The 13,034-nt window shown below is 41.0% G+C and overlaps 2 protein-coding genes across 2 annotated transcripts; one reads left to right on the top strand and one right to left on the bottom strand.

The window, feature by feature from the left end:
- Positions 1-271: 271 nt before the first annotated feature.
- Positions 272-6,783, bottom strand: sult1st6 (sulfotransferase family 1, cytosolic sulfotransferase 6). Its single transcript, XM_079578119.1, has 7 exons — positions 6,498-6,783; positions 5,428-5,556; positions 1,496-1,593; positions 1,246-1,372; positions 767-861; positions 511-691; positions 272-422 (listed from the first exon to the last, which is right to left on the bottom strand). The coding sequence occupies exons 1-7, from the start codon at positions 6,664-6,666 to the stop codon at positions 310-312; spliced, it is 912 nt and encodes a 303-aa protein (XP_079434245.1). The 5' UTR covers positions 6,667-6,783; the 3' UTR covers positions 272-309.
- Positions 6,784-8,982: 2,199 nt separating this feature from the next.
- On the top strand, positions 8,983-13,031 carry LOC306979235 (tectonic-3-like). Its single transcript, XM_079578097.1, has 14 exons — positions 8,983-9,331; positions 9,399-9,513; positions 9,602-9,699; positions 9,771-9,889; positions 9,972-10,080; positions 10,165-10,277; positions 10,351-10,389; positions 10,500-10,574; positions 10,655-10,774; positions 10,846-10,947; positions 11,031-11,134; positions 11,207-11,354; positions 12,478-12,612; positions 12,691-13,031. The coding sequence occupies exons 1-14, from the start codon at positions 9,043-9,045 to the stop codon at positions 12,925-12,927; spliced, it is 1,803 nt and encodes a 600-aa protein (XP_079434223.1). The 5' UTR covers positions 8,983-9,042; the 3' UTR covers positions 12,928-13,031.
- The last annotated feature ends 3 nt before the right edge of the window (positions 13,032-13,034 follow it).

Here is a 13,034-nt window from a genome sequence, read left to right as displayed (position 1 = left end):
AGCTGCAGATTGACTTCATATGGGCAGTAAGGCACGTGCTTGCAGCTGCCAGCGCCCCCTGTAGGCTCTATGCAGTCAGTGGACTCTTTTCTCTCAAGACACAAACGGACATTCAGTCACAACACTTTTGGTCTTATATATTGTTTACGTGATCTACTGCAATAAATTGATTACAAACTCAGTGATTTCATTTTGTTAAAAAAAAAAAAAAAAAGAGAGAGAGAGACAAAAATAGGTGATAATTTTCAATGAGTCATTGTTTAAAAAAAGGTCAAACAAGTTGAATGATTTTCCAAGTTTGATATTATGTTAAATGTGATCCCTGAAGGGTATGTCCACATCCTTCATTTTCTCTTCGTAATCTTCATCAAAAATCTTGGATTGCTCGGGACTAAAACAGTTTCTCCAGTCACCAACTTCACCTGTGCAGAAGAACCCTTGTTACAATGACACACTTTGGTTTAACCTATTTAACCCATAAACATTGATTTATGTTAAACTTCAACAGACCTTTTCTCATGAATGGGGAGATAGCGTGGTTAAACACAGCAGCCGGGATACACGAGTAATTGGACATAGGGTTTTCTTTCATGCTTTTAAATGATGTCAGCTCCACAATGCGACTGATGACATCATCCGAGACGGACAGGTCCAGGTACTTCATGATGCGCTCCACTTCACGTCTGGGGTTCTGGACTCAGACAAAATAAATACATGCATTTATAAAAAATATTTAACTTCAAACACTTCTGTTTTACAGCCTCACCTCCTTCATATCCTCGTAAAACAAATACAAGATGTTCTTTTCCTCTTTCTCCACCCAGTAGCCTTTCACATGATCATACCAGGAGCCCCATCCCACTGTTCAGACAATAGTTAGAATATACTTTTATTTAAAAAACATATGCATAACATCAAGCCCTGTGAATTAATTTCACCTCTACACATTTCCCTTTTACAAATGAAGGAGCAAATTATAAGTATCAGAGAGAGAGAGCTCAAAAAAGATATTAAATGACTAAATATGCTCTCAATTTCCATACGCATGTCCTCTTATTATGAGTAAAATAAATAGTTAATCTATAAATGGATCATTTTAATCCTTATATCACTTCTAATCTCCTCAGGCCCATCAATATATACATCTACAGTAAACACACAATTAATGCAAGAGATTGTCTATATTCCCTGGTGTGAACTCTGATTGATATGTAAAATGACCCTCAAGAATGATAATCCTCTTACCTTGTCCTTGCATGAACTTGTTGACGTAGCTTTCCCAAGGCCCCGGCTCCGGCTGGGTTTGGTTCATGCGGTCAAAGTGGAAGTAGCTCACCAGATTGTCTTTGGCATTGCGTGCCACATAGATTGTCTGCATGCAAGAGGCATAAACAAGAGCTATAACAATGACACACGAGTAGAATAATGCAAGACAAGCTCTGCTGTAACATTATGCCAGCAGTAAACTGAGGTTAAGCAAGAAATGAAAGCTCACTTTGCACTTGTTCTGCCAGAAACCAAGAGGCACCAAGTGAAAGGGGAGGTGTGTCTTAATCATTCTGGGAGGGTCCATTTTCTCCAGAAGGTCAAGACCTAAACAAATGTAAAACAAAGGAGACTGTAACTTCAACTCAAACCTATACCTCTACTTTGTTCCCATGCTTTGACCCTGCGGCCAATATATAGGGGCCAACAGGCACTAGAGTCACTCTAGGAAGGAGAAGTGACCCTGGGGAGTCTGTGGAGTCCGATGATGGAATTGATGGTAAGAAAACAAGTTACACCCACTAACACTGCAGGAGTTTAACCCTTAATCACACCTTTAATAAAAGGAGTTCAGCTTTCTGATGGCCCTGTGTACGGAACTGTACCTTATCTGACCCTAATTTCAAACTCCTGCATATTTTCTAAAACTTTAGGCTTTAAACTAACACCCTGACACATTTTTTTCACCATCAGGTCATTTTTACCTAGTTTCAAGCACATTTTTGTGTCGAAGGGACGTTAACGTGAGCTTTTTACTAAAATCACCGCTACATGAACAAGTTTCAGGCCACATCAGCCAGAACAGAAAATTTCAATTTTGCATTGGAAAGATATTTCATTTTTTATGTTTTTTGAACATGCACTATAGTGACTTTGGGTCAGAAAGCTGGCAATTAAAGAGTTAAAAATTTATAGAAGTTATAATAGTTTTATATGCATGAAAAGAGGAGAAATAGAAAGTTTTGAAAAATATCAATCCTTCAGTTTTTTATAGCCTCTCGAAGGGACGTTAATGTATTTTTGTTATGAGTGGGGTGTTTTTTGCTTTGTTTGTTTTTGTTTTAAGTGGGACAATGTACATTAATGAACATTAAGACAATGTAAATGTACCCGAATTAGCCAAAAGGCAAGTTTTCATCGGTAGTCCCCCTGCCAGATCTCATAAGGCAACCTAAAAAGAGTAAGCAGAGTTTACAATGGAGTAAAAATTATAATGACATAAAAATATTTTAGATCATCCAAAAATACACCCCCTGGAAAAAAATTCACTCTGTAGGCTTAAAAAATGAGAAGAAAAAAAATAAAAGTACAAAAATGCACTTGGGTGTGATTAAGGGTTAATACCAAAGCGAGAAGAGAGGAGAGGAGAGGGAAGAGAGGAGAAGAGGAGAGGGAAGAGAGGAGAGAAGAGGAGAGGGAAGAGAGGAGAGAAGAGGAGAGGGAAGAGAGGAGAGAAGAGGAGAGGGAAGAGAGGAGAGGAGAGGAGAGGAGGGAAGAGAGGAGAGGAGAGGGAAGAGAGGAGAGAAGAGGAGAGGAGAGGGAAGAGAGGAGAGGAGGAGAGGGAAGAGAGGAGAGAAGAGGCGAGGAGAGGGAAGAGAGGAGAGGAGAGGGAAGAGAGGAGAGAAGAGGAGAGGGAAGAGAGGGGAGGAGGAGAGGGAAGAGAGGAGAGGAGAGGGAAGAGAGGAGAGAAGAGGAGAGGAGAGGGAAGAGAGAAGAGGAGAGGGAAGAGAGGAGAGGAGGAGAGGGAAGAGAGGAGAGAAGAGGGAAGAGAGGAGAGAAGAGGAGAGGGAAGAGAGGAGAGGGAAGAGAGGAGAGGAGAGGGAAGAGAGGAGAGGAGAGGGAAGAGAGGAGAGAAGAGGAGAGGGAAGAGAGGAGAGGAGGAGAGGGAAGAGAGGAGAGGAGGAGAGGGAAGAGAGGAGAGAAGAGGAGAGGAGAGGGAAGAGAGGAGAGAAGAGGAGAGGAGAGGGAAGAGAGGAGAGGAGGAGAGGGAAGAGAGGAGAAGAGGAGAGGGAAGAGAGGAGAGAAGAGGGAAGAGAGGAGAGAAGAGGAGAGGGAAGAGAGGAGAGGGAAGAGAGGAGAGGAGAGGGAAGAGAGGAGAGGAGAGGGAAGAGAGGAGAGAAGAGGAGAGGGAAGAGGGGAGAAGAGGAGAGGGAAGAGAGGAGAGGAGGAGAGGGAAGAGAGGAGAAGAGGAGAGGGAAGAGAGGAGAGATGAGGAGAGGAGAGGGAAGAGAGGAGAGGAGGAGAGGGAAGAGGGGAGAAGAGGAGAGGGAAGAGAGGAGAAGAGGAGAGGGAAGAGAGGAGAGGAGGAGAGGGAAGAGAGGAGAGGGAAGAGAGGAGAGAAGAGGAGAGAAGAGGAGAGGGAAGAGAGGAGAGGGAAGAGAGGAGAGGAGAGGAGAGGGAAGAGAGGAGAGGAGGAGAGGGAAGAGAGGAGAGGAGGAGAGGGAAGAGAGGAGAGGAGGAGAGGGAAGAGAGGAGAAGAGGAGAGGGAAGAGAGGAGAGGAGGAGAGGGAAGAGAGGAGAAGAGGAGAGGGAAGAAAGGAGAGGAGGAGAGGAGAAGAGAGGGAAGAGAGGAGAAGAGAGGGAAGAGAGGAGAACATTGAAAACATTGAATTTTGGCCGGTCGTGTCTTCCCTTAAATGTTCTTGATTTTGAAGCTTCTTTTTTGATGACAGGTGTGATGGGTAGAGAAAGATAAAATAATATAAAAAATAATTTGCAGTTGAAAGCCTGTTTGCTGAGTTTTACATTTACAGGGTTAGCAGGTGACATGCATTACAAATCCAAATGTTTTGTGTATATTTATATACTTTTGTGTATGTGAAATAGGATGGGCCACTTTGCCAAAATAGAAACAAACTAAAACCCAGAGTTGAGATGTAGGGGTGCTTTATTTTTTATTTCACTGTTGCAAATTTTCAATTTTCATATGGTTGCTGAAATAAATATTTCATAAAGATTCATTGCGCTTCCTTTGTTGCTTTTACCAGTAGTGGTTTGAGGTCTGGAGTAAAGTAGGCCAAATGCATCTGTTCATTTCGGGTGGTTAATGAAAGCTCCAGAACAACATAATCTGATATGATAGTTGTATGCTTTTTATGATAAAGTACTACAAATGTTTTACTCGCATTACCTGTCTGTGCCCCAGTACAACAATAGGTCTAGTGACGCCCCTGATCGCGTCGGCTCATAAAATTCTCCTTTGATCGCAGGTCGAGTTGGGGTGGCCACCGCCAGTCATTGCCGCAGTGTACGCCTTCATTGTTCAGCCATGATTCATTCTATCAGCTTTACATCGGGTTTTTGACGTAAATATGCAGCAGATTTTCACAAGATAAACATCGTTTTGCTGCTTGTGATCCAGTTAATATCTCCTATTTCCCACGGCATGTGCGTCTGTGAGCGACTTCTCCTGCAGCGGTCTGCACAGAGGGAGAGGGAGGGCCATGGGCCGCTCTGAGTGGATGCACGACACTATGAAAACTTGCGGCTTATATTCGAGTGCGGCTTGTATGTGTACAAGGCCACAAATTTAGCTGTCGCGGCTTATAGTATGGTGCGCTTAATAGGCCGAAATTTATGGTAATTAGTTTGCAGTTAAAAGTATAAAATGCAGTTGAAAATATAAAATCATTGTAAAATCATTATTTGGGACAGCCTTAGGTTCGGATCAAAAATGTAGATCCCATACATAACAAAAACAAGGTGCGTCAAGGTCCTACAAAATAAAAGACTGGTTTTCTTTTTTCTTTTCTAACCGTGTCCTAAATAGGCTTTCATTCATTCAGATAAGATAGGGCTTTGAGTAGAATACACTCAAATATAACTGCAGAAATGACACCTTCAGTGTTGAAAGGTTTGCAAGTGGTTAGTGAGTGTAAATGGGTAACTCATCGAAATCTTCCACTTTCAGGTTAGTGTTAAAGTCATGACCTGCTGAACTGAGCAAATTGTACTGAAATCACGGGTTCAGCAGTTGCAGGCGATAAGATGCATGCCATGGGGTAGGCAAAGTCAGGCCCCACGTCCTGTATCCCCTGGCCCCCGAAAATATTTGGACAAGTGTGACTGCACTCTACAGATCTAAAGAATCCTAAATTGCCTTATGGAGGAAAGCGTAAAAAATGTGAACATTTGTTTATCTTCATTTTGCAGCGCACTTGCCTGAAGGGATGGGTTTGGGAGAGAAAATCTCCAGAAATGGGCTGCGAACCGGTGTGGGGGCTCGTTTACACGCTTCAGAATCTCCATTGTGTAGAAGCAGGTCCACTATTTCCTGGGTCCATGTCGTTCCTAAAAAATAAACAAATAAAATAAATATATATAAATAAATAAATCCTAAAAAAAACAGTTGTTCTTGATTTACAAACAACCCAGTGCCCCCCATTTTTGAAGCTTCACGAAAACAATGATGGCCAAACTGTTGAGCAAAAAGTGAGTAAACTCGTCCAGTACAATGAAAACGTCTACAGTTTCATGGCCAGAGAAATTAGATCTGACAAATAGAGTAACCCAATAATCCGATCTGATAACCTTTGTGAACCATTTGTGAAAAAGTGCTGATCTTTTCCATTCTGTTTTTAATCCTTTTGCTGTATCTTCCTGATTGGGAGAGAAAGATCAGACATAAATCAAATTACATAAAGGCCTATAAGCAACTTGAATAATCCGAGTGTTTAAAAAGAAACTTGTACAATCAATAGATAAAATAATTGATACGAGTGTGCTCCATTTAAAGATATGGCAACAGTATAAAATTATTACATTGACGTATTTTTACCAGTACTGTTGTCACACGCAAAGATGCGCAGCCAAGTGTAGTGGAAAATATTGGATTTCATTTTCAGGTTTGACAGGTTTGACATTGATAACTCCTCAAAACAGAACTATGCTGTACTGCAAATCACAACTATAACCAAAACAAATACTTAAATAAGCAGGATTATTGCCACGGCTAATGCAAAGTCCTCCTTGAAGTTTCAAGCTCACCCTGCTGTCATAGTCCAAGTCAGCGTACGGTACAGGTGTGAGTGCCATAACTACCATGGTGCCAAAGAGTCTCTCACGCACCGACTCACACAGAAATATAAGACAACACCCTGTATGGCTGCAACAGTGTGACATCTGAAATATTGGTTTAGTGTATTTAAGTCTTTATTCTTACATCCCAAGTTATTGTTCAGCATGTTAAAGATATCATAAGTTGACAGTATTCCAGTTAAAAGACAAGTTACCTGCTTTTGGATATGTGGCGATGAGGAGGTCTGAAGGGTGTGGATTAAAAGCCCAGACTTTTTCAAAGTTATCTGCAATGTGACACATGAGTGGAGTGCCCCTCACAGTGACCAAAGGGAAGCGAAAAAGCAGCTTCTCTGCTTGTTGGATGGCTGTGTGGTAGTCCATCTCCTGTTCCTCTGACACGACTGGGCAAATCTAGGGGGGAAAAAAAATCAACAACCAAGAATTATTTAAAGTGAGCAAACTGATCCCTCCGCAGGCTGACTGTCCTGTGTTCCTGTGCTAGACATGGACTGCTGTGTTTGTGAAGGAAGTCTCCTCCTCCTGCTTTGCCAGAACCACTGCCAGGGAATGTATGTCTCAGTCACTCCTCCCTCCAAAACTATACACTCTAGGTCCGTCAGGACATGCACCCTGATGGACGCTCAAGAAGCCATTGAGTTGACTTTACCTCCCTCCCCCCCTCCCTCTCTCTCTCTCTCTCTCTCTTGTGTTTAACTAAGGTCTTATCAGTGGAAGTAGAGAGTAGCATGAATGCCCTTATGTAACTTTCCCACTTACCTGTAAATTTCTCTTTTTCTCACACAGATCCTATGATTCCTTTGATGATTTGAAACCAGTAACAATGGAGTTTAGATCAGGATAAACAAAAAAGTATGTTATCTATTGAGTTTGTGAAGGCTCTCATTCATCCAGGGAGTATCCACTGTAAAAAAGGTTACATCTAACCTTTTCTGGGATTGTCTATTGAGGTATGCTATATATGACCATATATCACCTCTCTTACGAAAAGTGTGAAAGGTCAACCAAACCTATTCTAAGAATGTAATCTTTGTTAATCTGAAAAGTACATTCAAGGGTGAATCTGTGTTTTCTCCAAAGAATGAAATGCTATGGCCAGAAGACATATTCCAAGATTGCAGCACTAAATTTACAGCCAGAACTTGAGACAATGTTTTCATTCAGCTTAAATTGCCAGTATAAACAGTACAGCATCCTTACATTTGAACGTGTGATGAAATGGTGGTGCACAGATGATGGGAAATTTACTTAGGTACCTGCAGCTTAATGTTTATGACCTGGTTTGAGTGAGGTACTTTATGCAAGTTTTATGGTGGTACCTTTGTTCTTTCTTTTGTGGTATAAGGATCAGATTTAGATAATGAGTTCTGTGTTTGTGTAGCAAAGGAAAAACACAGATTTTAATCCCAATGGGACTTTCCGGGTTAAATAAAGGTTAAAAAAAATATATATATCATAGGGCCACTTCATCCAATCTTCTTCAGAAAAGTTATAAGAGCAGCTGAGACCATTGTGAAGATAGTGTAGTGTAGGCAGAACTTTTCATATGTCTGTGTTGTGCTCCTTTGACCAAAGTCTGTTTTATTAAATTACTCAAATGAAAGTTGGCTTTGTCTGTTTGTTTTTTATAGCTTACATTTACTTCACTCACATTCCTGCTCATGTTAGCACGGAAATTGATGGGGGAAAAATTCATTAGTCAATTATTCTTTCCAGGAAAGCACTGCAGACTAACCCAGATGTAGTTAAAGAAATATCACCACACGGGGCCCAGTTAAAGGCAATAAACAGGAACTAAATCAGGTACAAATTCAGCGGTTGTAGCACAAACACTTTTTGTATCACAGTTGAAATCAATGGTAAATTATTTTACACATTTAATTGGGATCAAAGTGCATTTACAAACGCACGCACGCACGCACACACACACACACCCACACACACACACACATACACACAAATTCCTCCCACTACAATAGCACAACCTGGACCACACTGGAGGGACCATGTCTCTGGGAATGACTTGAATCCCCTTCGAAGAGCTTGAGGAAGTGTCTGAGATGGAGGACCCCTGGGAGCTGCCTCTGCCCAGATAAGACAAAGGAAATGGATGGGTGGATTTTGTTATGTATTTTTTTTCTACACATTTTGTGCCCTTTTGATGGCTATATGAGGTTTCCTTTTTTCCTCTCCTTCCGTTTTATCGCTTGTTGTTATTCAGAGTCTCATAGATTACATTAAAATGTGTAATACATATAATTGTAAATGTTTAATTAACATACACTTTATGATAATGATTATTATAGTTGAAGTTGTTATTATTATTATTATTATTATTATTATTATTATTATTATTATTATTATTATTATTATTATTATTATTATGCTGCGTTACCATAGAACTCTTATAAAACGTATTTATTATTAAAAACTTATTATTATAAACTTAAAATTTAAAAGGGTCTTTTCCGTCCTCTCAGATCCATGTGCGTCATTGGACAGGATTTACGGTAGTTGATCTCGCTTGGCGTCAGCGGAAGTTAATGTGACCACTTCCTTAGCAACGAAAATACGCTTCTATTAGCCATGTTTTTAGCATGTTACTATATGCTTTTAGGGGTTTCCCGCTTAAGAAGCTTTGATAAGATTTACAAAACAGTCTGTACACAATCTAAATAACGTTTACGTCTTGGTGCTTAAGCTGTAGACATAACTTTTCCTCAATGCTCCGCCGATATCATGGAGTACTCCTTTTCAAGCCGTGTGCTTTGTATGTTCATTGTGTTTTATGTGCAAACGATTGAAGAATTTGCGCGCTCGGGTGCCGCTGTTGCACAACAAACAACCACAGAATCTTTTAACATTAACATTAGCTCCCAGACTGCGCCTCCCGACCTCAATGTAACAACGGAGGACTTCACCTCCTCCAGCGCACCTGAAAACGGCACTGTGGATGATCCTTCTCTGCGCACCACCACCGTATCCACAGGCACCGACGCTACAACTGTGCAACCTTTGATCACGCAAGGTACATTTGTTTTAAATATTTGCACGCCTATCCCTTCTTGGTTTATATTTTGTAATACATCCTTTAGGTTGTCTGTGTGACTTAACCCCTGACTTCTGTGACATTGGCTGCTGCTGTGATACAGAAGATTGCGGTCTTGCCAACTTAAGCACCGTCTTTACTGGTTGTCATCAGAAAGCCATGTAAGACTTCAACTTGTTCCTCTTTTTTGTGCGTGTGTCAACAGGTTTACATTTAATTTGCCTTTTGGGTGTTTTATAACTTTTACAGATCTGGAGTTTGTGTTGAGAAATGGCTGATGTTCCGAGCAAATGTGGATTCATCACGCGTCATTGTGACCGACTCCTTGTTTTGTATCCAACCAGCCGGTAAAGTTGAAAGCGATATAAAAATAAATAATGCAAACACATTTCTCTAATGCAGTCCCTGTTCACAACAGACATGCCAGTTTCCATGACTGAGGCTGTCTCCAACTATCCTGCCTTGGGGGATTCCTACCACTTTGCACCATCAGGACCAGAACAAATGACATCCACTTTCACCAGAGACTTTTATCGGGTATACATTATTATCCCGATGTGCTTATAGCATCATTATCAATAGTTACTAGTTAATAATAAATGTTTGATGATGTGTGCAGGTTGATGATGTGATACTCACGTACTTCTCAAAGACATCAGCCCGAGGACTCCTCCGTCAGCCATCCCCTGGTGTTGCTTCTGCTTTGTGCACTGACCGTAACCCTGCAAGTAAGCAATACATTACTCAATAGGAGACTTTGCCTTATCTCACGAGTGCATATAATTTCTTGTACTGTTTTGTCTGAATTGCAGAGTTTTTGAGGTCATCAACTATATCCTGTTCACGTGAAGTAACTCTTCAGTCATGCACCACAGACCCGGCTCTCAACGCCAAGTCCTATGTTTATGATATGAGTTTAATCAAGGTCAGCACACGTACTGTTTTTCTGCTTCTCATTTGCATTCTTCTGCTTAAGAACGCCTTTTGTTGTTTTGCAGCGTCCCATACTTGAAACTGATCCAGTGACCGACCTTTTGGTAATTGTAAAAACATTCCTAATTTATGTTCCGGTGTCATGTCAATTCTTGTAAGCAATTGCAACAGGTTTTTTTCCCCACTTTTGAGTAAGTTTCCGTAACTTCTTCAGATACCTGTTGCGCAATCATCTGACTGGGCTGCACCGAGCGAACAAAACAACTCTTGTAATAACGTGGTGAAAGGGGTACATTTTGTTTTGCTTTCCTAAAAAGGTTTGATTTAGTAAAGATTAAACTTATTCCTGCTTGCCTTGCTCTCATACAGGTGGAGTTCGTAATTCAATACACAGAACAGGGGGAAATATTATCCACAAATGTCAATATTCTTTTAGCAAATGCCCATCCAGAACAGTTGTTTCTACAGACACATTCAGTGCAGTTTCAGGTATTATGAACATCAACTATTTTAACATTGAGTAACAATATATGCTAAATGTAAACACATGTCTCTTCCAGCTGATTGAAAACACAAACCCACCATCCAGAGAGCTAGCTCCTGCTGTTGGACTGAAACCAGGCACTCCTGTTGTTGGACGCTATTATGACGATGTGAAACCTGTATGCCTAAAATCAACGGCTTAGAAGTCTCACTTCAAAATTATGTTGTTTTCATTCTCCTATCCTTTTTCATTTCCCTCTAGCTCACTGTTATTGGCATGTCACAAAATGGAGGATGCTCTTCTGACCCAAGCACAAAGAAGCCTATCCTCTTTGGGCACAACTCAATAAGCGGTTGCACATTTATGTAAGTGTGAGTGTCTGTGAAAGATGAATACAGTATGAGATTTTAATGTCTTTGTTTTATTTTACTTTTCAGTTCCATGTTTAAAAATTGTTCGGTGTTGCGAGCACAGATTTACAATGCCCTCCGCGGAATTGCTGTTCCAGACTTGGTTGCTATGAACTTGGGCACTGAACCCGCCTGGACGAGAGTCATCACTGAAGAATGTCTCGTTGGTGCAGAGGTACGACTTTGGGACAGTCTATTCACACATGACCATAGACAGGTCATCTTGCCAGTGTTAGTAGTCATTGAAACAAAAGCTAGCAACAAAAAAAAGAGACTTTGAAGCTGAATTTAAGTTAAATTTACTGTTTGGGAACAGCCCCAGGCCACTTTCAAACTAAGCATGGTGTTTTGTTCATAACTTCAAATGACATGGCTCAATTTTGTATCATCTTAATCGTACAAGTCTATGGTCTCACAAAAGATTTCTTGTCTAAATGTTATTCATCAAACTAACTTCAGTCGTCTTTGGAAAAGGGTCATACTGTCTTCTTTGTTAAAACTCTTAAAGTTCGTTCTTTTAGTAAGACACGATGCTTGTTTACCTGCTTTACCGGCATCTGAAAACGTGCACCATCTATGAACTGGGACGATGGAGCGTACACCTTATTCCACACCTGCACACCAAGCTCTCCCTGACTGGCAAATCCATGTAAGCTGCGTCACTTCACCACCAGGTGATGCATCTGAGGAAGATCAAGTGATCGAAACTAGTAAAGCAGATAAACAAACCCTCTGTCTTACAAAAAGAACCATCTTTAATAATAACTTAAGTTGTATTTTGCATGAACAATGGAGTCTTAGTTCTATGAAACACATGGGCATATTGGCTTTGGTGACTCATTGGTTTATTTGAAACAAATGGCTGGGTCCAGGTATTTCCCAAGCTTCCACAAGTGCTCCTTGGCTCCTCTGACCATTTTCTCTTCACGATCAGAAAGCGTGCACCTGATCATGTTCATTTTACGCAGATGTTCCTTCCGCTTCCACAATATAGTCCCTACAGCTCATGAAAGTTTCTCAGACACCCTTCTATCATCAGTGCAGACCAGAGTTCAGCTGGCGATGTGACTTTCATTGCCTTTTTGTACCTCCACTTCTTCATGTTTCCAGGTCTTATTTCCTGCATCACATAATGTATAGACATTGGTTCACTTTCTTTGCACGAGTGGATTGAGATGGCGTTTGTGAAAAATGAGAAATGTCAAAGGCACCTTTTAATAATATGTCCAATACTTATTTTACTCACTGTTTAATCTTTGATAAATTTCCCGAGAGCTGCTACCTTTTATGTTTTTCAGGAGTCTTGTGATTCAGGCTGCATGCTCCCACATACCCTCTCCGTCCGCCTGCTCTCGGCTCGACAGGGGCTTCTTCAACTACCTCAGAACTACATCCTGGGTGTCAAATATGTGTTCCACTGCCGCACACATAAGGTTACAACTACTACACACAAAGTCTCCAATATTCATCACACTGTTGGTCATATCTAAGCATGTGTTTTTCTCTTTCAGTGTCCTCTTGGTACCCCACTCGCTCTGTCTACTCAAGTGACTTTTGTCGACACTACACTTAACCCTGAACCCCCTCGAGGCGCAGCACAGCCTCAGTGGAAGTTCCCATTTGGTTTCTTCAGCAGAGGCTTAGATGAGTTGGATGGACACATTCTTTCAAACAGCGGTAGCTCACGGAAAGTGACATGGCTCTTAATAACGTCCACACTGCTGCTTGTGACAGGTTTAGTCCAATAGGAGCTGTGAAGGTGACATTGATGTTTGAAGTACAAGAAACTGTTGTATATAAAACTGTAGATTGAGATTATAGTTTAAAAAAAAAAAAACTGATTTTATTTTGTACA

The sequence above is a fragment of the Gobius niger genome (assembly GCF_951799975.1).
Source record: "Gobius niger genome assembly, chromosome: 19".
NCBI lineage: Eukaryota > Metazoa > Chordata > Actinopteri > Gobiiformes > Gobiidae > Gobius > Gobius niger.
Note: the sequence above shows the minus strand (reverse complement) of the source record. Positions and strands in the feature narration are given on the sequence as shown.